Consider the following 25,116-nt stretch of genomic DNA (forward strand, 5'->3'; position numbering starts at 1 on the left):
TTTATTTAACGTTCCAGAACGAAGTAGTGGGAAACGCGCTTGTCAGCGGAATACAAATTGTTTTTCAGCCCTTTCTTTTAAATTATTTCCTTTCTTTATTTCCATTCTCTTTCAGCCACCATCCAACATAATCAATAAAATCAATTGTATTCTAAAAAGAAATTATCTCAAGGTTCATGGGTGATAAAAAATTGAGATAATTATAAGAAAGTTTAGTGCTATTGGAGATTGAATTCAAAAAAGTTTTCCAAATACAGGTACAAATAAAACCATTTAATTGTAGGGCAAAGTAACTAAAAAATAAAAAAAACGGTTTTAATAATAAATAACTACTTTGAACTTCATTCCAAGTTCATCAGAATCAACCAATCAATTAGAGCATCGCTTTGTGTTGTGATGGATTTCAAGTTTCTGGTAGCCATTGTTTTTTAACGTTTAGTGTATTTTTACCAACGAGAAATCGTGACGTCACGAGTGGAGTAATTTCAAAATTGTAAAACTTTAAAAATCATGGCGATCATAATACGATAAACAAAAACATTTTTTTTTAATTTGGACTTAGTTTTATTGTCTTTTAACAATTAAGAAAGATTTTCAAATCACAGAACTTCTTCATTGTTTTATTACAATATACAAAAAAAATACATATGAGATTAATGAATTAAAACAAAAATCCCCTTGTCGAGCACCAATTTTTTTCATATGTAAATCAACTCGTTTTGACCACGCATTACCTTCTTCAGGGTCAATCACAAACATAAGCCCAAAAAAGGTAATGTGTTGCTGTAACCAGATGATTAAAAACTCTTAAAACACAAAATATCCCTACATAATTAAAAAAATATATATATTTGTAAATAGACTTTTAAACTAAGACAAAATTTGATTTTTATTTGTTTTACATATCGTTTTATCAGCGCTATGATTTTTTATAGTTTTGTGTTTCTGAAATAACTCCGTGTCCGACGTTAGAAGTTCTTTTTTCTCAGCTTTCCCGATTGTCTCGTTGACGGTAAGCAAACCAGATTTCACCGTTCTCATTTCATTGGTTGGTTCATATGAACCAGTTAAGTCAATCAAAGCAGTACGTTTTTATTAAAATATTTATTATTTTACTGTTCTTCAATTCTTTTCCCTTTTTTAAAATTAATTTAATACTATAATTTTTACAGCGCGAAAGACAACATTTTTTCAATCCAATTTCCGGTAGAGCTAAAGTTCTTCATTGGCACATAAACCACATTGGTGTAACTGAAAAAAAAACTTATTTTTTATAATTTTCCACAAATTCAGTGCTTGCAACATTAAAAACATTGAAGTTTTTTTCCATTAAAGGTGGTAAAAATGCTTTTATTCTGATTTGAAATAGTAAACAATATATATATTGGATCTGTGAAGTCTACGAAGTTTGGTACTAGATCTTTACAATACATAGGTTTCAAGGAATTTAATAAATTGCCACAAAAATTTAAAGTACCTATTTCAAAATATAGAAACAGGACGTGCGAATTGAAGAATTATTTTTTCCAGAAGTACTTTGAATAAATAATGTTAGTTTATAGAGAATGCGCATTCTTGAACATATACCTTTTAATATTTCACCGTTTTTGCTTGTATATGTAATTTTTAATACTATTTAAATGTTATTTGTGTTTTTTTCTTTTTATATACTTTTTTTGGCTTGTATACATAATTTCAATTTTTTCAACGTTTTTGATAAAAAAAATTAACCTGTATTGGGTGTGCGCATATTTTGTTAATTAAAAAAATGATTTTATTTTGTACTAGTTCAGTATGTATATATACATCCATGTAATTTTTAAACTTTTTCAATTTTCTTTCCCAGATTGCATAATGTAAACATTATTTTGAATTTATTTCCATGCCTAGTATTCTGTTTATTCTGTTATTTTCAAGTATTTTTCATACCCTTTTTAATTTGTAGTATATCATAATTTTAATTTTTCTGCTTTTGTTAAATAATATTATAGTTTAAAATTTAAAAACGTCTCTAAAAAAATTATTATCTGTATGTCCCTAAATGAGTTTTTTTTAAAAAAACTCCTTGGGAATATTGTATATAATTATGTATAATATGTTTTCAATATAATAAAAAAAAAAAAACTGTGTCTGGATCCGGAAGCAGAGTATAATGCACTGGAAAATATCACTCGGTCAGCAGCCACAATGCGAAGGATATACTAAAAGGGTACTGGCAAAAGGTTGCTTTTGACCTGATAAAACTAATCAAAAATCAAGTGATGGTTATCACTAGAACTCTCACAAAACACTGCAGATTAAATAAATCTTTCTAATAATCCATGGTAAAGGTAATGTTATACAGGCGATAAAACATCTCAGCATATTTTAAGTAAATTTAATGAAAAGCCCTATCTTTGGAGGAACATTGGTTAAAACTGAGGATTTGAGAGCACACGTCCTCTTCCTTATAGCCCATTTAGCTTTATGTTTATTTATTTATTATATATTAACAGCCTTTACAAATTACAACGGTTTTAAAAAAGTATGTACAATAAATTGAACCAAAAAAACATAAAAATATGCAGAAAAGACAAATGAGGGCAGTCAAATAATGGTTTTCAATATATTAAAAATCACGATCAACATATAATATAAGACTTCAAGCTAACCTAAATCAATCCATCTTCATCGTACACTGAGTTATTGGCAAAGAGATTGTATATTCATTTTGTACGCAGTAATTTGGAGTTTGCATCCGTTGTGTGGATCTAACAATACATAACAAACATAGAAAGGATTGAAAATGTTCAACAATTACAGCCAATAAGCCAAACAAAATGGATTTTTTACACTTGAAAATAGACGCAATGTATCTGAATTATGCTCTTTATAAAAAGTATTAAATAATAAAGTAGACTCTTAACCTACTCTCCAAAATTAATTTTCATGTCCCCTTTTGCGTGTTTATTTATTCCATCTGCCAGTCTGTTGTACTTATAATGTAGAACACTCTTTCCTCGTAGCTATAATGCTTTTTTTTCAAATATTGATGTATTTATCACGCCTTTTATTTTATTTAATAATAAATTAAGACTCATTCTTTCTAGCTGCGGTACGATTCTACTTGCTTTTAAATGATGTTCACACCTACACACACCTGAACACGTACTCCCACACCTCTACACTTAATCTCATAAAAATACACATAAACACACCTTTTTGTTGTACCACAATGTAATATGTGTGATTTTCATTTAGAAACTTCGCTGGTCTGTCTTTAAACTGTATCTTTTTTATGTTATTATATAATTGTTTACTGTTTGTTTCTGTAAATAAGAAAAGAAGTAAAACTGTTTTTTTATTTATTTATTAATTCGTATTACAATTTCTCTTATGGATAAATTAATTATTCCTTTTCCTATTTTTATGTATTTAGTTTTTCCAACATTAACTTTTAATTTTTTAATTTTTAGCCATTTTAATTAACTGTTTAAATCTTCATTCAATTTGTTTATAGTTTCTTCAAAATCTTCACCCGCTATGTAGATAACTGTGTGATTTGAGAATAGTTCCACTTTGCATTGTATTAAAGTCTGGGCCATGGTCGTTAATGTATATGATAAACAAGATTGTTCCTAGAACTGATCCCTGGGGAACTCCTTAATTATTTTCTACCGGTTCAGATATTACGTTGTCTATTTTAGTTACCTGTTTTCTTCCTTGAAGATATTCTAGAAATAAATTAGGAGGAACATTTGCCTAACAACTGCCCTCTATTCGGTAACTTGGCTCTTGAAAGTCTTGGGGGCGAGAATTAATTGACAAGGACCTGTCAAAATAGTTTCATATACGTCGCGGTGACATCAGGAGCTTCTTTAACAAACCTACAAAACAAAGTTTTAAGTCCCCAATTTTACTAGTTTTAGATAGATACTCGTACAAGTTATTGTTTTGAGAGGAAAGAAATATTTTATTTTTTTTATATTTTCACGGCCGTTCAGATGCACAATGCGTTTTTTTCTGAAATTATAAATGTCATAAAGTATTATTTATTTAATGTTCTTTTTTTTAATGAAGGTTACAATATTTGAGATCGTTCAAATTTTGTAGACAAAAGACTATATTTTACCCCCTCGGAAGTCATGAAGATTAACAGATTACAAAATAGATGAAAAATACCTTAAAGATGAGAATATGAAAGTCTAGGCATAAACAGGGCTTATGACCTGTCATTGGCTGGTTTAAGTGGCCACTTAACAAACTTTACATCCAATATTATGTAAACAAATATTTGGAAATATTGTAATAAATCCAAATGGTCCAAGAAGAAGTTTAAAAATTGGTAAATTGTTTTCAGGCGTTGCCTAGTATGTAAAAATAATTCAGTCAGATGAATCCCTTCACAAAAAATAAGATTTCAGCTTCTTAAATTCATTTAAATCAACAAATGAGGAATTAAGGAAATGTGTATGCTCAATCATATGCAAAATGGTGAATGTTACAGTGGGTAAAATGGCAGCTTTAACCAGCAAATGACAGGTCAATAAGCCTTGTAAATGCCTAGACTCCCATATTCCCTTCTTTAAGGTATTCTTCATCTTTGAACAATATGTATGTTTATTAATTTTTATTTAATTTTATGTTATTTTTAATAAATGAATTGAATTCATGAATGCAAAAGTAAGGTGAGGGGGGGGGGGGTAGGGCTAGATCTTAAGAAATCTGGTACTACCCCGCCAGGATCTTAATTGTATTAAACCTTTGCATTGCTATTGACTGCAACCTCTCTTAACAAGGTAAAAGCTGGTCCTGGAGAGGGGGGGATTGCCAGATATTTATTTACTAGTTAGGGGGTAGCGTATTCAAAAAGGTTGAAAAACACTATGTTAACCAATAAAATAGTAGCGTTTTTAACTTTGAAAAAGTGTTTCAAATATATTGCGTTGTGTACTATTTGGTTGTTCGCACTCTTTGTCCCGCTTTACCCTACTTGATTTTTAAAATATTTAATTTCGGATTTTTACAAAAGCAGCTAGCTATGTTTGTCAGTTCAAAGTAATTCTTTTAGAAGGTAAACAATTCAAAAAAAGGCAAACGTAATAAAAGCAGGGTATTCATTATTTATCCAAAAAAATTGACTCCGGGCATATTTTTAGAATAAATTTTCAACCTAGATTTTTTTTCTAGTGAAATTACGAGAATACAGTTTTTTGTTTCGTTATTCGAATTAAAAACATTATCATCATAATGATCATTCAAATTATATAAATGTACTTACCATGCGCGGTCTGTTCATAGAGATGTGAAAGCAATCGAAACATACCAATACATTATTTTTCGTACATTTTTCATGTAGTTTTGACGCGATGCGGCCGCAACCCAACGCCGCGCCGCCCAACGCCGATGCGATTTTGATATTTTTGCACTAAATATAACATTATAATATTTTTTTTATGAGGAATGGGGAATAAAAAATAAAACGAAGAATTCAATTCAAACATAACAATAATTATAATGTTTATTTGCCATGAAAAAAAGGTTTATGATCTACTTTATTGATTTTTTCTCGTTCAAATAATGACCAATTTTTTTCCGCAGTCATGATTTTTAACAAAAAAGTATCTATTTCGCTTTCACTGAATATAAATTTAATAAAATGTAACGCTTCAAAATACTAAGTAGTTATTTACTATGGTATATGTAGTGAAGTTGATTGATTTGTTTGTACAATTTATTACTAAACATGCAAAATTACTGTTATCTTTTCTGATTAAATGTATAAAGTATTAAGTAGGTCTTTCATTTCTTAAGGGCCGTGTTTATTATGATGTACCAATTACCTATATATTAATTTCTTCTCTAATCCTTAACCCCAACGCTAGCTCCTGATACTAACTATTTTCATGACCTTACATTAATAAAATGGTAGATTGTTCGCATAATGTTTGCCAACAAAAGTACGCACTGTAATAAATATTTAAATATCTATTTATTTTTTAATCTTCATAACATTTTGGGTTTTTATGATTTACCAAATGTTTCAAATTGAGGCTTTTTCAAAGAGAAACTATTTGTAAATGGGAATTCGTTTGCTGCAGAGCGGGTTTCAAACCGGTTGATCTTTGATCGGTGAGTCCGCGACCGTTCGGTAATACTTGTCACTCAATTTTTTATGATTGTGTTTCAAAAGAATATTATAATTGAATATTTTTTATGAACGCTGCATTTTATTTTCGATTATAATTCAAATTAAAATATGAAATAACGTCAACAAGCATTGAAACGCAAACCTTATAATTTATCCTACGCAATAAATAAAATTTACGTTTCATCAATCAAATAGACACTTATACTACAATAAGGTTAAGAAAATAATTATTTATCTCTATTTTAATGCAGGCTCATTAAAATTCACAGACATAAATTTGAAGATTTACACAGATGAAGCAAGAAGTACAGAAGTGATATTTTTTTACTTAAAAATAAGAGGCAATTTCAAAAGGAGTTTTCTTGGAAAATTCTTGTTGAAAACTCGATGACAAGTTCGCAAGAAGATTTCTGTTTAATGACGTAACCTGAGAGAGATGACGTCACTCGGCCACAATTTCCCTTGCTTAATGTACCGATTTCATGATTATATTGGACGTGGGAACTAATTTAAAATTCACAAACTTAAGATTTTTATGTATTTTGATAAAAAATGAAAAGTATCTACAATTAAAATATAACCTAGATATTAAATTTTCCCTTCTTAGTAATGTGTCGCCAGTACACATTGTATATCATAACTTTTATATCTCTGTAAATACTCTTTGTCCTTTTGTTACGTATTTACGTATCCATTGAAATAATTTGATATTAAAAATAAATACTCAATGGGTTTAGAGAAAGCATTTTATCAGAAATTGGCGATAAATCACCTACTCAGTCAAAAGCTTCTGATGTGTCAAATTGTCGTAAAGATGAAGTAAAACAGTACAAAATATACGATTGTCTCAAATACTGTTTATAACAAAACACCTTACGCCACCTTACACCTTGCACGCCATTAAATTAGTTTATTTTTTAAAAACTTTTTACGTCTCACTTTCGATGCTACAGGCATATTTGCGAGCAAAAGTGACAATTTCATGTGTAACGCAGGCCAGCTTGTACTACTCTCACAAAACGCCAATTGCTCTCAGTTGCTTTCGGAGCTCCACTAACGTTAGTTTATGTGGGCATTACCAAATAGATTTAAAACATAATTTTAGCAATTGTATTTCAAATATTATCAGGACTTGCATATGAATGTTCCACTTTTAGATTTTAAAACAAACTTTTTTGTATTTGTATTAACTACTCAGAACCGGAATATGAGAATTTTTAACCACATTAAGAGAAGGCTTTAAGCCTCTACTTTGCAGTTAAACATGTCATTAATCGTTAATGTATACCTACACACAGGCAATGTTTTGGTATTTTTTTTGTTTGTGTTATACTGTTGTTTGTATTTGTTACATAATATGTTGGAAAAAGCAAAAAAAAAATAATAAAAATATTGAAAATACTCTTTATTTTTTTTAATAGGAAAAAAAATACTTGCGTTCTTTTGAATTACTTAAATATTTTATTTTAAGGACCATTTTCCACGAGTTGTATAAAATTCACAATTAGAAAATAGGAATCAAGTTGGGGTATGGTAGAATTTGAACTACGGACCTTTGAGTCATGAGTCTGAGACACTAGCCACGGGACCACAACCCGATTTTGGATATATTAAACCACCCAATATAACCACTTACTGACTTTTCTATGTCTACCAATTTTGAAATATACATGTCTCTTCTTCAGGCCACTAATTACTCTAATATACAAAACTCATGTCACCATAGTAGTTGTACAAAAATATAAAACCAACGTGCTGATGGGACATATGCTTTTACTTGCTTATTCAAACGTGCACTGATAATATATAACTTTTTTTTATGCTTATGGGAGCAATAGTAGAAAAATGAGAAGGAGGATAGATGATTGTGAAAAAACTTAACAAAGCGTCTTGAATAAAGGACGGGTACGTCTCAAATCTGTCAGACGTCAAGAAGGCGGTGAGTGGTTAAATACAATTGATTACTTACATTCAATAGTCTTCTTATTGAAAAAATCATGTAAATCGACAACTTTTGAACGTATGGTTTATATATTTCTAACGATATGAGAATGAAAGTTCTAGGTTCGTTTTCATTAAGTACGTTTTTTTATGTGATTCAAGTAGTTGTTTGCTAAGAAATATTTGCGTTCTTATGATTAACCCAAATATTGCATTTTGAGAGCCATTATCGACGAGTTGTAAATAATCACTATACTAATAAAATGGGAATCAAGTTAGGGTAGAGTGGGATTCGATCCACAGATCTTTGATCCATGAGTCCGAGACACTACCCATGAGACCACAACCCGGTTTTTGATAAATGTGTTATTTATTTATTTGTTATTTAACTTTTTTTGGATTACTTATTTTACAATAAAGATATTGTTCCATCACTGTGGTGTTCCGTGCTAAGGGAGACATTTTATACAGTTTTGAAACATGTTTTATTAAACGTAATTATATCATAATCTCAAAAAAATATCAAATATGATTAAAAAAAAACACTTTAAATAAAAACACCGGTAGTTAAAAGCATAGTTAATAAATATGACCTTTAATATCATGCAACAAAAAAATCTCAAGTTTTTTGGGTAGTACAGAATAAATCTTTTTTTTCAATAAATGTTTTTTGTCTACTAGTTGCCAAAAATGTGTAGTTCATATGAAAGAGTATCTAATGAAAATAAAACTAGAGCTTTTTTAAAGGGATGACGCATTTACTAAAAAAAACACGTTTTACTGTTCTTTTGAAATTCAGCTAAAAATTTTAATTTCAGATTCTCGTGTTCCACGAGGCAAAAGGTCCGTTCGTGGAGGAATTCTACCAGTGCGTGACCTACGGAGTATACACAGCAGAGTGGCAGGAGCCACTCTATACTACCCTCTCCCTGCTCTTCATGTTTGTCATACCCCTGCTTGTCCTCTCGGTGACGTATGCTGCAACGTTTAAGGCCATATCGAGTAAGTAAACGTTATTGTTTGAAAAATATGTCAATAAATAAGTGGGCGAGTGTGTGAGTTAGTATTGAGTGATTCGAATAAGTGATTAGATAATTGGGTATGTGGTTGAGTAAGTGACTCGGTAAGTGGGTGAGTGCGAGAGTGGGTGTGTAGCTGTATTGATGTGTGAGTGAGTGGGTGAGTTAGTAAGAGTGTGAGTGTGTGAGTGGGTGAATGGGTGAAAGGGTGAGTGGGTGAGTGAGTGAGTGGGTGAGTGGGTGAGTGGGTGAGTGGGTGAGTGGGTGAGTGGGTGAGTGGCTGAGTGGGTGAGTGGGAGAGTGGGTGAGTGGGCGAGTGGGTGAGTGGGTGAGTGGGTGAGTGGGTGAGTGGGTGAGTGGGTGAGTGGGTGAGTGGGTGAGTGGGTGAGTGGATGAGTGGGTGAGTGGGTGAGTGGGTGAGTGGGTGAGTGGGTGAGTGGATGAGTGGGTGAGTGGGTGAGTGGGTGAGTGGGTGAGTGGGTAAATGGGTGATTGGGTGAATTAGTGAGTGGGTTAGTGCGTGAGTGGGTGGGTGGGTGAATGGGTGAATGGATGAGTGGGTGAGTGAGTGAGTAGGTGATATGGTGAGTGGGTGAGTTGATGAGTGGGTGAGTATGTGAGTGGGTGAGTGAGTGAGTGAGTGAGTAGGTGATATGGTGAGTGGGTGAGTGGCTGAGTGGGCGAGTGGGCGAGTGGGCGAGTGGGCTAGTGGGCGAGTGGGAGAGTGGGCGAGTGGGCGAGTAGGTGAGTGAGCGAGTGGGTGAGTGAGTGAGTGGGTGAGTAGGTTTGTTATTAAAATTGCACAAGTTGCTGATTAATTTTCAAGAAAAAAAAAAAAACGATTCTGGATTTTAAAGAGAATCATTTTTTTTTTTTTTTTGCATTCTCAAACAAGAACATTCCTCCTTCTTTTGCATTTCATTCATATTTAAAACGACATTAACTATAGTAGCACATATGAGGGTGTTTGAAGCAAACTTTTAAATCACCATTGAAGGAGTTGTTAAGATGTTGACGAAAAACTTTGAAAAAAGAATTGTGAGATTTCTCATGATTATGCTTCACCAACTCATTGGAAAATGCTAAGTTTGTGGTTTCAAGTAGTATATTTGAAATCTGTTTGCAAGATTAGGAGATGGTTTTGAAATACGCTATTGTAAAGATAGTATGGTTTTTTAATTAAGTTTATTTTGGCATCAATAACTGATTTTCCGCTTTTGTGGAGATTTCTAAGTTTGCTTTTAATACCCTCATATGTGTGTAAAGGGTTCTCCTAGAAATAACTCTACAACACCGAACATATTTTTCAAAGCTCCGACAAATAACAAATCATTTTTTCAAGTCACATTGAAACTTTTATAAATAGGTATTTCTTTTGATGGAAAAATCGGAAATTCTAAGCTTACCCTTATAAATAAATGTCTTTATTCTACACCGCGCCGTTGAGAATTTATTTATTTTTGTATTTACGTGTGTCATTATTGTAACAATTTCCAAAAATAACGTTAATTGTGTATTTTTTTATTTTTTTTTACTTTAAACATTAAAAAAGTAAATCAATAAATAAGTTTACTCGTACATACCGACATTGAATTTTAATTTTTTTTTGCTATGAAGAAATGTTGTTTTTAGTTTAAAAATTGTTTTTTGATAGAAAAGATTTTTTTTTCTTTTATTTACCAAAGTTTAAATGTCCCTAGATTTGACAATAATACGAGACTTAACTACCATACTGATTGTAATCTGCTTATATAGAAACATTTTAATACATTTAAAATATCATTAAAATAATGATAATTTATTACAACCGAAATGAAGAACGTTTTTGTGAAGGGTATATTGAAGTCTATACTCGTGACTTGTTATAAGCTGGTAAATGTGGTTTTTATGTTTAATGTGTAACATTCACCATTTTGTCTATGTTTAAACATTTATATTTCCTCAAAACTTTAATGTGATGATTTTTGTGAAGTTAAAATATTGTAAATGTTACATAGCCTGTAAAGTGGTGACTAAAAATAATCAATGATATGTCATAAGCCATGTAATGCCTTGACTTATACACAACCTTTTCTTAAATCTTCTTCATATTTTTTAATTTAAATTATTTATAGACAATTATTGATGGAATACCATTATAATGATGTAATAACTCATATTTACATATAATATATTAATTTAAAATACTTGATACACTTTCACTTATTTGTTTGACAAATTACCGCTTTCACCCTCTAATGGGCATCTTAAGTGAAATTGTACCAAGTATTTTAAATTAATAATTTATATGTAAATATAAGTATTTACATCATTCTTCATACCTGTTATAATGTACTAATCTTTAAAAACTCTTCGGGAGGTTGAATCTAGTCCTTGTCTTAAAAATTCTGGGCAAACTGAAAATATAGTTCATTAAAATAAGTTTTAATTTACTAACAATATTACGTTATAGTTCATTTTGTTAAATAGTAGACCATTTATTTGAACTCTACATAAAATAACGCAGACGCGACAATTTTATCTCAGCTTTATAATATTTAAGATAGCAAATAATGCATATTTTTAATTATAAGGACGTTCACATAATTCAGTTTGAGAATTTGGTGTTTATAATGAACAATTAATTAAATTTATGTAAGATGATAACGGACAAAGTATACTATTCTTGGAACCAGAAAGCTCTCTATAAAGGATCTTTTGAGAAACCCGAGCTCACTTAATAGATCTGATAGCAGTAATATGTGCTTTATCAAAATCTGCGAATCTAAAATAAGATATGATGGTATCATTTGATTATTTCTGAATGTTCTAAGAAATTTATAGTGTTTATATTAAAATCTAATGTTTCATTTAATAAAGTATCGTCAAAACACAATTTTGATGGTTAAAAATATTGATTTTGAATTTTAAAAACATCAAGAGATGTAACACAAATTGTAAGTTGAAAGGAAAAGGTTTATTTTTGTTTTATAAATAAAATAGTTGAAAAATCATTTTTGATTTATAAAAGGGCAAATGAAAAATTATAAAACTGGTTTTTAATTTTTTTTAAAGATATAAAGACAACCCAACAGAATTTTTAATATTAAGAAAAATATTTACTTTAAATGTCTACGCATTAACAGAGCCTAAACAAAAACTAATCAACAAATATTCTTAAATACTTAAATGTTATTGATTTTAAAAATTATTTACAGAAAGCGAAAAAGTCTTCAGAGAAGAAGTAGCCGGTGGAAGAAGACCTGATATAAATAGAAGACGCCTGATCCACAGAGCAAAAATGAAGTCCCTAAGGATATCGGTTGTTATAGTCGTTGCCTTTGTCATTTGGTGGACTCCTTACTATACAATGATGATAATATTTATCTTCGTAGATCCTGATGACCATGTAAGGAAACTTTTTGTGTTTTATTAGAATTACGTTTAAAAATAAATAAATAATTTACAAATCAAATCTAACTGTGCCAATAAAGACCTATCATACAAAAACCCAAATAACGGATTCCCTCAAATACAATATCAAGAAAAAAAACCATTTAAATAAAAAAAAATTACTATTATTTAAATTTTTTAAGCACAATGAAAAATGTTGTTCGACCTGAGTTAGAATTTAAATCAATTTCTTAGAGATAAGTTTTTTTGAGCATCGACCTGTTAAATGAAAAATAATTTACAAACGCTCGTAAGGTGAAACTTATTTTAAATGTTTTTTTTCTCTCTTTAACTTAACTTAACCTAACTCCTTAGTTTTTTACTGAAAATCATAAATTTTATAGATATGATAGTCAAAAAGAACAAATCAGAGGCATCTCATAAATAAAGGCGGCCTCCATGGTGTAGTGGTCAAGATGCTTGACTCACACGCGGAAAGTCCCGGCTTCGATTACCAGTGAGAACTCAAAAATTAAAACATGATTTTTCTCAAGCCTGGGTGTTCCGTGATGTAATTCACCATTGTAATTGGGCCTCTTGACCTTTTGTGGTGCTAAAAAAAAATATGAATTGAAACAGAGTTAAGATTAATCAAATGACTGAAAAATCATAAAAATCTCAAATTTAAAAAAATAATATTTATTTGGCTTCGTTTAAAACAGCACAGGTAATATAATATACGAGAAACACAAAATTTTCCGGGGTTTTCTTTTTCAGGACCCATGATTTATTCCCCGTTTTCTAGTGATTGAGCGGTTGGATGTTTTTCAGACAAAATTTTCATATTATTTATTTATTTGGAATTTACCACCATTTTTTTCATGTCCTTATTGAAAATTGAGTTTTTTAATATATGCTGAAAACGCCAAATTTTTTGTTGGTATCACTGTAAATTATCGTTCAGTAGGTACCCTCATTATTATTTATTTATATTTTTATTTATTTATAAACCATATAACACAAAGTATTTTACAAGTATAATACGTTGAACTACAGTCCCAGAAGTTACAACAACTCAATTCGAAACATAAATAATATTAACATTTAGAAAATAACACATATTGAGAACAACCAAGAAACAAAGCAAGTTTAGCACATTATAGCACCACAATATATACGCCAAAAAACCTTTTCTAACATCCCCAGAATAAATAAATAAAAAAAATGCTTTTAAGAATAAAAAAGGTAGAGAATCTACTAAAAGAGATAAGGTCATTAATATCACATGCAATGCAGATGATGCTGCCATAGTAATAATGAGAACACATCTATTTCAGTTAGTAAACATCTGAATGTCTGAGAAATGTCGTATAGTACAATGAACACATGGTTATTGGAAACATTATTCGGATGTACAAAACGTGTGTCAGACCAAATCATGGTGGCGAAATAAATATTATATGGCATACTTTTAAAAACAATGAAAAGCTAACATTAGTTAGACCTTTAAGCGGCTGTAATTTAGGCAAATTGATGTTGTTCTAAACCAGTATTCTTTACAAGCGCCATTTAACAACATCAATTATTTATCTAAGTTATGATGTAAATTGATCAATAAAAAGCAAACTTTATACATTACCAAACAAGGTGCTTTAAAAGATTTAACAATAGTATATCAATCATGAATTAAAATTTTATTATTAAAAATAAAAAAAAGACCAATACTTGATATACTTATTATGATATACTCTAATATTAAAATTTTCATACTATTTCCTAAACGTCGTAAATAACTTATGCTGGAAAAATAGAAATCGAGTTGTGGTAGAGTGGGATTCAAACCCTACAGGACCACAGCCCGGTTTATTTAGTTAAGTTTAAATATCTCCTGGAATGATCCTGAAACGAGTTGATTGGCATATCATTGTGTCGATTGATTTTTTTCCAATATTTTTTGTTGCATTATACACGGTTGGCGGATATTCGGCAATTGTCATCAAAGAGGTTTGAGGTTAAGTCATGTAGCGCTTAACTGTCGGACAATGCATAGAAATTCACTTCCGAAATGGTGAGAACTTTACATAGATGATTTATTATTATGCACCATCTCTTGCCGCTGTGGAAATTTGAATTAATACATTTGAAATTTTTGGCTCCTTTCAGGAATTTAAACCAGAAGCTTAATCACAAATAACTATCGACGTGATTTAAAACATGCTAAGCATATGAGCGATCACAATAAACAATAATGAACATGCTTAAGGTACCGCAGTCATAAGTCGACGCGTGTGCAATCTCTAAGTCAACGTTCGTATTGGTTTGTTTTAGTTTTCCCCGTAAATAAATACAGTTCATTTGCTTAAAAATCGGCGTTTACTATAAAAAATAATATAATTTATTGTATTTGCAAAAATTTAAGGAGTATCTTTTACAAAAAAGTAAAAATTAAATTACAATTACCATGGCGCCTGCTTTTCTTGACATTTGGCTTGCCAACCGCTGGCTAAATGGAATGAATAGTTTGATAAATAATAAATAAATTAATTAATATAAATATCAGTTTTGGAATATTTTCCATATTTATACCGGTGAAATTCAAATATGTGATTATGCAGCAGAATTATACGTCACGAAACGTAAATATTATGACCTTTTATATAAGGTATTCACGGATGTTCCATTGTGATCGCGAATATGATAAACAACCATGGTAAAAAAATGTTATCACGTCGCTTATTAGCACGTCGATAGTTAATTGTGTTTGAGCTACAGATGGCCGTCCTTGTGCTGGTTGATTGCAAACTCCCATATATTTCCATTTGTCATCATTGTCAAAAATTAGACGTCTCCAGAATGTTTTTGCAACGAGTTTTGACTAAAGCCCTGCACATGCACGCTGACAAGATTAAATTAAGACAACAGATCTTGCGCAGCGCCTAACATTCAACAATTTGGTAATAGAGCATCAACAATTTGATGGAGATTATTCCGAAAAATCATCTTTAGGGATGAGGCGCACTACCAACTTTATGGGTACGTCAATAAATAGAACCGTCGAATTTAGGGGACCGAAAATTTGCGAGTAATCCATCAGCAGTTTATGCACCCACCGCTTGCCCGTATTTTTTTAGGAATAAATATATTACAATTATTATGACTCCAAAACAATTATACGCTAAAACAATACTGACTTACATATTCAAAAACTACTCTTACTCAAATCTCAAAAACCTCAAAAATCACTGGATCTTCAACACAAAAACAACTTAAACAAATACAAACTAAAACTACTTCCGGACAAAGGGATTTTGAGTATAATTCAATTCAAATCTATAACCTACTTCCACTATCTATTAAAACAATTAGTAACGAGAAAATATTCAAAAACGCTTTAAAAAATTAATAGTGGAGCAAGGTAGAAGAAAAATAGATTGTCTCATTCGCCCAAACAAATATTGAATCAACTGCTCCACAAATGTATAGCTTATGTTAGGTTTTTGTTCTTTCATTGTGCGTTTTGTAACAAACATAATAAATAAATTATGAACATAAATACGTAGTATTGAAAACTGTCTGAACATTTAATAAATTATCTTTGTTTGTTAAGTTAGTCTTTTCTGTTTATTCTCAAATGTAAAATATTTCAAAAAAGTAAATTGTTAAGTGCCCTCGGCACGGTTAACCCCAGTAGGTCACATTATTTTTATTTTTAATCAAAGTTTCTAAGAGAAAAATATGAATCAATAATAAATAATAAATAAGTATGTTAAAATATATAATTCGTATTATATTTCCTTACTAACTGAGCTCGATTTGTGGAAACCTATTATTAATTCTGAGTTCATTTAATATATCTGTGTCTTGAGTCAATAAGGGGCAATACTGGATTTTTTTTCTTGCTAACATTTTGCATATAGTTAATATCAATAAAAAAATGCTCAACTGATATACACCTCTAAGAATATTAATAAAACACATCCATACGTGGAAGTGTTTTTTTTATTGAAAATAAGTTCAAACACTTAAAACATTTGATTATAATGTCACAAAACAGCTGTAAAATTTCTCTGACATTACGTTGTGATTTACGACATTAGCCCTTTTAGACCCAAGGCACAGATTTCTGACATTAACTGTTAATATCTATGTAGAACTGTTAGTTTCCCAAATAAAAAAAATAAATAAAGATGGTATTAATTTATTTAGAAGAAATGTTGTTGGAGGACACTTGACCTTTATGTTCATAAAACTAGCGCGATAAATAATAAAACAATCATTATCACTGTCCACTCCCAATTTGAAACATAAGGTGTCCACAAACAGCAGCATGTATGCATCCTCCCAAGTAAGTTTCACGTTCCGTAGTTCCGACATGAACTGCCGACGAACAATCGCAGCAGGACGTCGCGTCGACCTGACGCCGTGTAAAGTAGACAAGTGTAGTGAAGGCTTTTAGAAGGCATTTGCCGATATTGCCTTCGGTTGATAACATTTATTGCCGGAAGTTGCAGCGTCTGCTTTCTTATTTATTTTTTTCTCATTAAGTAAAACAATCACTCACTTAAAATTTTTCTTGGACACCTGTTCTCAAAACTCTTTTTACGCCTAGTGAGGTGTCACAATTCGTATCCATAGATGAGAATAGGTGTAAAATAGGCTGCATTTGGTTTAGATCTTCAAATTGTTTTTTTTGCAGAATCTTCGTAGTCGCTTTTTTAGTAACTTTATTGTGAGATGATTGACGTGTTTGCCTATCAGTTTTGATACCCTGGGTTCGATACCTAGCAGAGTGGACATGAAATATTGATAAAAATTTATTAAACTGCACACATTCCCTTCATTTAACAGATGATCAAACAACGCTACATTTGGTTTACCAATGCAGTGCCAGAGCACAGATTCACCACTGGGTGCTAAAAAAGGGGTGACGATGTAATCAAAATTACTTGACATATTTATTTTGTAAAATATTACTTAATTCAAATGCTGAAACTAATCAGCCCCGCTGTTTTTTTTCTGTCTGTGTTCAATGCGTAAAAATATATTTAAATAAATATTTAAAATTTTCTGCATTGATTCAATATAATACTGGTCATAATAATAGTTGAGACAACTCGAGATCTTGGGATACTGTTTGATGACAAACGTAAATTTAATCATCACATTGACCACATTTCAAATAAAGCGTCCAAAATCTGTGGATGTATTTTGCGAATGTCTAAGCCATTCAAAAGCCCGAAAATTACAAAAACATTGTATTAATTATTTGTTCATATTTTTCTTGAACGGAATTCTATAATATGGTCTCCTAATTATAATATTCATATAACGCGGATTGAATACGTGCAACGTAATTTTTTAAAATCGTTAATATTTAGAATCAGATCAAATACTTTCAAAATCAACTATTATGATCGTCTAGAGTACTTTCATATCTTTAGTTTAGGATTCTGAATGATTTTGGCTGGTTTGATATTCTTGCACAAATTAACAATAACTGTTTAGATGCCCATGATATCCTTGCTCAGATAAACCTTAATGTACCTCGCCTTAACTTGCGTACCAATCCTGTCTTTGCTGTGGGAAATTATAAAACTAACATCGGATTCTTTTCCCCTCTGCCAAGGATCCTAAGAACAGTGAACGAAATCTCACTTAACGGTACTGTCGATGTGTTCCTACTGCAAGGGCAGGCATTAAAGAAGAAAGCGTTGTTGTCTCTCCTGACTCGCGATGTCACACTTGCCATTTCGCCTAGATTATGCTATGTACATACATTTTGTTAATTATACACTTTGTTAATTTAAGTAGATTTAAAGAATGTTTGGATAAAGTATGACTCATAAGTGTCAATCTATTAGGGCTTACTTAAACCTATTGATTGGCTTAAAATATTTTTATTTATTTTTTACAAATGTGAAATATAGTTATGTATGTGAAAAATAAAATCGAGTGGGACAAGATCGGCCTCGTAATGTAAAAGCTGGCATATTCACCTACTATTCATAAGATTCAGGATTTGTTTCCTGGGAGGGTTGATGAGAAATATTTCTGAAATAAAGTGCGGTTTAACACTGCAATATTTCACTGTCCAAGGACTGGTATCTGAAGTGTAAGACTGCCGTACCTTACCTTTTCATGCAACAAAAATTATCTCGATTGGCTGCTCTTCGAATGACAAGAGTGTTCCATGTGCCACTGAGTGGGATTGGAAAAATAACTTTCCATTATTTACTCGTTAAATGTCATATTACGTTATTGGATACCTATCATAAATCAAAGTGTCATTGGTTGGATTATTAGTCGGGAAAATATGGTAAAAAGCTTTTTATTTCTGATTTCAGATTAGTGAAGAATTGCAGAGTGGGATTTTTTTCTTCGGAATGAGCAATAGCCTCGTAAATCCGGTTATTTATGGTGCTTTCCAAATGTGGCCTGGCAGGCGAAGAGGAAGTCAAAGGTAAAATTGTGCAAATCATATTATTTTTACATGTCCGTTTCCAAATGTTCATATAACGTCGGTAAATACGATCCAGATCTCTGGCGGCGGCCAACTCCTGTGTGGTTTCAAAAAACCAAGTCCGAGTACTGTAATTCAGACATAAACTGACGACAAAACTGTGCACTTTTAAGTGCTAGAAAGAAAAAAAAAAGAACAGAATGAGCTGTTGAGTGTTTTTTTTTAAATACAAAAAACATATCGTCATGATCGAAGAACAACGACGCAAGTGATTTTCTTCAGATTATCATGAGAGAGGTTACAAAATTTTTTTTGACGCTTCATGCCATAACTTAATAATAAAGTTAACTTTGATACTTGGGATAGATACACATACATTTATTTTTTTTAAAACCTGAAATATAAATTCAGCCAAATGAATCTTACTCTTATTAATTAAGGTTTCTGTTCAAAGTCAAAGTGGAGGTTTCAACATGAGCAGAGTGGTGAATATTACAATTAATATAAAGTGCCCAGCCAGTGAGGGGTCATAAGTCCTATAAATGCGTAGATTTCCATGTTCCCTTCTCAAAATGTTTTCCTTCTCTATTAAAATTAAATTGAGAGTTGAGTATCATAGGGGGGGTAAGTACGAAAATTCGAATTGTGAGTAAGGTTCAGTTTCAATAGAGTAATAATCATATTTTCTGATTTTTATAGGATCTAAATCGATATTTGCGTTTATCCAAAAGCCATATTTTTGTAGTTACATCCTTGTGATCCTAAACCAAGAAATATGAAAAGGGCATCACTTAAATTAAGCTTGACTTGCAAAACGTATTTTTTAGTTTTTGCGATCTTAAACCCCTGAATTCAGTGAATAACATATTTTTAAGATCAAATGTAAAAAAAAAAAACACATTATTAGCACATCAGTAGTTGTTCTACGACCACGACCCCGAGGTGACAATATGACGCTTTTGATGTACAAAGTTTATATTTCACAAATTTGTTTCCTATCTGAATCGTACTGGAAAAAATAGGGAAATTGAGCTGTGGACCTTTACAAGAACCTCTTTTTATCATCGCGTGACCAAGTACACGACATGAATTTTAATAATCAGATGCATTGATAGAATATTTTCATGCAACAACTATGGGGCTATAGTTGGTTTTGCATGTTGGTTTATTGTTGTCCTGGCGAAGAGACGGGTACGTCTCGAAACCGGTAGACATAGAAAAGTCGGTTAGGGGTTATATACAAATATGAAGTTAAATGTTTCACCACAAAGTTTAAGCAAAGTTTATTCTTTAAATATACTTAGTAAACTTGTTTCATTTGAATGTATAAAATGATAATGTTCCGAAAAATTTGTGCTTCTAAGATTTAAAAATAATAAGGTATTTTAACATTGAAATATTGCAAAGTTCCTCGACTAACGTGATATGAAGCTGGAGATCGATTATCTATGAGATTGGTGTACTAATGCAGTAATCTATGCACCATTAGTCATGGAAAGGGGAATTAAAGAAATATTTCATTTATAGAGAATCTAGAAAATCCAGTCCTAGTCTACAAAAATTTGGACAAACTCAAAATATTGTTGATAAAGAGAATGAGTCTACCAATGAACTCTGTTGACGATTTTCCGAACTAACTAAAATAAAACTAAAACATAAAACTGAAAGCTAACTAAAAATTTTCATAAAAAAATTTAGTTTATTACTGATGTTAAAAGGTTTTTATTTTTAAAATCCTAATAAGTTCAAACTGGTTTCAAATAATTTATGAAACTCGTTCAAAATCGGGAATATTAACATATTTATAATCCTTTGGAAAATAGACAAAAGTTTTTTATTTTACTTTTCAATTGCTCTGTGAACAAAACAAGTAACTAAAATCCCAACTCAAATATCAAACGGTTTCAAAAAAATATCAAAAGAGACTGCTAAACAAATTTTTGATTTAATCAAAATAAGATAAAAAACCTAAACACGACATTTCCTTAATTGATAATTTTATTAAAAAAATTGTAAAATAATTCATGAAAAAAAAAAGATGAGGAAATCTAGTGTCACATAATTACATTTTTTTAAAAATACGTCTAGGTCCTGGAAATACTGGAAAAAGCTTTGTTTTAAATGCTTTTGGTTTTTTCTTGTTTAATTCAAAAATGGCGCATTTTTTTCATAAAATCAACAAAATTGTCGCTGTTTGATTTTGGAGTATTGGAGTATTTTACGGTGTAAATATGCTTATTAGTATTTTTCATTTTACATACTCGTACTTCAATTTTTTTTTTATTATGTCTACCATGATTTAAAAAAACATTTCTAACGGCTTCATTTTTTTTTAAAAATTATTTATTTATTTATTTCATCATAAATACATTTATATGTTCACTTTGCCCAGCGAACAAGGGTACATACCCCGTTCCAAGCTAAGCAATTACATTTTTATACATGATAATAGTTTACAAATTAATATAACGCACAGACTAATAAAATATAAACTAACTTGTATTCACATTTTGATACATCTACATACACATATAAACATACATACATACATACACACATATACATACATACACACATATACACATATAAATACATACACACATTTATATATATATATATATAGACATTTGCACACACATACATATACACACACACGTACATACACCTATGCGCATACACATACTTACCTTTATAAAACAAACAATTTATTTAATATAATGCAAAACTTCATAATTGCCATTTGCATTTTTTTTTTTTAATCATTATTTATTTTCATACTTTATTTTTAACATCTAGTAAGAATCTCCAATTCACGGCATGCATCAACCTTTCTGACTCCCTACGACACAATGTCATGAAAGAGCGAGGTCAACACCTTCCGCAACTTGACTCTGGCAAAAAGTTTTTGAAAACTTATACATTCATCCAAATTTGACTAATATTTAACTGTACATACAACAGAAAACTAGAACAGTTGTACGGGTTTTTTATAAAAAGAATAATACATATACAGTTCACCAGAAAGACAAGGAAAAAATGCAACTAAAAAATCTAATGGACAAATAGGAAAATATATAAATCGATGTTAATATTACAAAAATAAGTAAGTCAGTCAACGTTAACAAATTTCGGTTGTATCTCTATCGCAATTCTCACATGTTTAAAAAATATATATATTTAGTTTAATTTTCTTTTCTTTTTCAGGGAGGGATCAATTATGAACCATCGCTCTACTATGACACAATCAATAATGCGTCAAGGCAGTACGCGTATCGTCATAGATCGTCTGCCGATCCGTCAGCTGAATGATGCCGAAAGCATGGCCGACGAAGAGACGACCCTGGTTCGAGCCAACTCTCGCCGCAACTCTAGAGACATGAGGCGTCAGTCGTCCGTAAACAGGGTCATCACATCTAAAGTTGTCAATTCCTGCAAAAAAAGCGGAATAAACAACCATAAAAACAATAACTTGATGCCTCACAGCATAAACGGAGCTGTTACTAGAGTATGAAATTGAATACATACCTTTTTAAATCAAAAGGTCCGAAATGATTTTTCAGTATTTATTGTGCATTTTAAACAATTATATGCGTATTTTAATTAAAAAACGTAAACAGTTTATATAAAATGACCGCATTATTTTAAGCTCTTACCGATTTTACTGCTTTCATAACAGAACAATTAGCGCTGCAAGTTATATTGTTAATTGTTATGTACTTGCATATTTATTATAACTGCTTCACGTATTGCTGAATATGAAGATCAGATTCAATATCCGTATTATATTGTCCTTATCAGAATCAAAATACGTGTTTATAAAGCTTTGTTGTTTATTGTATTGTATAAAACAATATTTTTGGATAATAATAAATGTTATGTAATATTGCTTATTAAAAAACCTTTATTTCTTGCAATATTTTACCAATATACAATATAAATTGAAAATAAAAAGCCGTGTAAAATATAAAGCAGTAATGAGAATTGCATTGTAATTGCTTATGAAATTATTTCACTTATATTTTTAAAAACAACAGATCAAGAAAAATTAAATAAATTTGTGTTTTTAAAAACTTAAGTATTAAAATAAAAATCCCGTAAATTTATTATATATTATAATAATGACTTATTTCTCGAAATAAATTGTTCATATTGCATAAATGGATCGTAATGTTTATCGAAAAATAATGTAAATTATTGAATATTTTTTTCAAAAACCAAGTCACAAAAATTAGTAAAAATATCCTTTAAAATTGGAAACAGAACTTTTACTGTCCGAATAATTTTGAAAGTCAAATAATTAAATGGTTTAAACATTAAGGCTAAGTTCAAAAGACCGCGCAGCGTCACGCATCGACGCACGGGGGTGGCATTCGCATTCACACTTTTTAAAGAATAACCCGCTAAGCCTCTATTTAGAGGCTTGTCAGCATGTGGGATAGAGGGTATATGAAAGGAGGTAATGAAAAATACACCCAGACATTGGTCAATTGTGAAAAAACTATCTTTCTCGAATTTTTTTCTTGCAACTGGCGGGAATCGAACCCGCGACGCCAGTTTCACAGTTAACCGTCTTACCAACTGCGCCACGGCGCCTGTTCATGACAGGATATGTACGCGCGGCAGTCTGGCATCAACATTAATAGAGACAAGCAGATCTTATTACATTTTTATTTGATCTATACGCATGTCCGTCTCAAACCGCGCGGATCAACTGAACAGGCCGGTACACGTTTGTAGAACTTGTGCCGCGTGGACCCGCGCGGTGCAAGATCTTGCGCGCGGTCATGTAGACGATTTAGTATGATCTTGTACCGCGCGGTTAGTAGTTCTGCGTGGTACCGCGTGGTACCGCGTGGTCATCTGACCTGAGCCTAAAAGCTCGAATCTTAATGAAGGTTTAAAAATCCTACATTTTAATCACTTCTGGCAAATGCTGATTAAGCAAATAAATAGCAAGCAACTTTATTTTAACCAAAGACTGAAATATTTTAACACTTGATTTTAGGTTGTCATATTTTTCTGAATTTTGTAAGTAATAAAAATATTTAAAATACTAAAATCATAAAAATACCTCATTTTCAATGTTACACTTGTAAATATGTAAGTTGTAAGAATCATGTATACATTTAATAATACGTGTAAATATAAATATTTTGTCATAATTATTGTAAATGATTGGAATTTTAAATGACTTTTATATTTTCTTTTTTAAAAATGTATCAAAATGTCTAATTATTATTTAATTATTTAACACATCAAATAAGTTGATGATAGTTCCGGGAATTCATAATATTTTATTTATTTATTATTAATAGGTTGGCATTTTAACTCGTTTATAAGGCTTGAAACAAGTTGTATCGTTCTCGCGACAGCGCCAATCTGAAGATGTCGCAATATATGTGAAATCGGATTTGTTCAATCAAACCATATTTGAATAATTGAATATTTACTTCAGCACAGCTTCGAGGTTAATAAACATTATTTAGAAACATAATATTCTTAATGAAAAGCGTCTAAAAATAATCTGAAATATTTTAGTTATGGGAAAAATGCAGAGGTTGAAATTTTTTGAAACAATAATATTGTTTTTGATAAATTATATCATTACGGTAAAATATTAATTTTTTACCATTTGTTTTTACCAAATTTGTTTTTATACTAAATTTCTGGAAGGCCATAAAATATACTTGAATAAAAAACAAAGCTTAATAACGTATCGTTGGCTGGTTTAAATTATCTGTTTTAATACCGCTGGCGTCTGCTAATTCTGGCCACACTCTCAGCTCTTTTTGAAAGCTGCCATTTTCTTAACATACACTTCCGGATAGTCAAAACTTTCAACCCGTTACTTGACTTGGCTTGGTAAAGTCAGAGGATTTTGAGCATTTAAGTACAAAATATAACATATTTTATTTATTTTGAAAACATCTGTTTTTAAAATCTATATATGCGAAAAAGGGAAGACTGGGACTATTTGTCAAAAAAGTTCATTGAATTCTTGTAACTAAAGAAATAAAACAACAGTATTTGATTTAAAAAAAACAATATCTGATTAAATAAACACATATATATATATATTTAGAATACAGCGTTTAATAATTACGTATTTTTATTTATAAATACAATAAGGCGTTGTAAATTGAAAATAAAAAAGTCAAGTTCACTGATACAACTAACTCCGTCCCCAAGGATAA

General features: G+C 30.8%; 1 protein-coding gene across 1 annotated transcript in view; it reads left to right on the plus strand.

The window, feature by feature from the left end:
* The window catches only part of LOC148274941 (gonadotropin-releasing hormone receptor-like), a 287,367-nt gene extending 264,217 nt beyond the window's left edge, over nucleotides 1-23,150 (plus strand). The window contains exons 3-6 of the mRNA XM_088236390.1: nucleotides 8,890-9,073; nucleotides 12,288-12,478; nucleotides 18,807-18,922; nucleotides 22,127-23,150. Coding sequence (XP_088092516.1) covers nucleotides 8,890-9,073; nucleotides 12,288-12,478; nucleotides 18,807-18,922; nucleotides 22,127-22,433 — 798 coding nt within the window. The 3' untranslated portion in view covers nucleotides 22,434-23,150. The remainder of the gene's footprint in view (nucleotides 1-8,889; nucleotides 9,074-12,287; nucleotides 12,479-18,806; nucleotides 18,923-22,126) is intronic.
* The last annotated feature ends 1,966 nt before the right edge of the window (nucleotides 23,151-25,116 follow it).

Source organism: Micrasema longulum, unplaced genomic scaffold (genome assembly GCF_059751315.1).
Source record: "Micrasema longulum isolate JH-2025_06_02 unplaced genomic scaffold, ASM5975131v1 h1tg001554l, whole genome shotgun sequence".
Lineage (NCBI taxonomy): Eukaryota > Metazoa > Arthropoda > Insecta > Trichoptera > Brachycentridae > Micrasema > Micrasema longulum.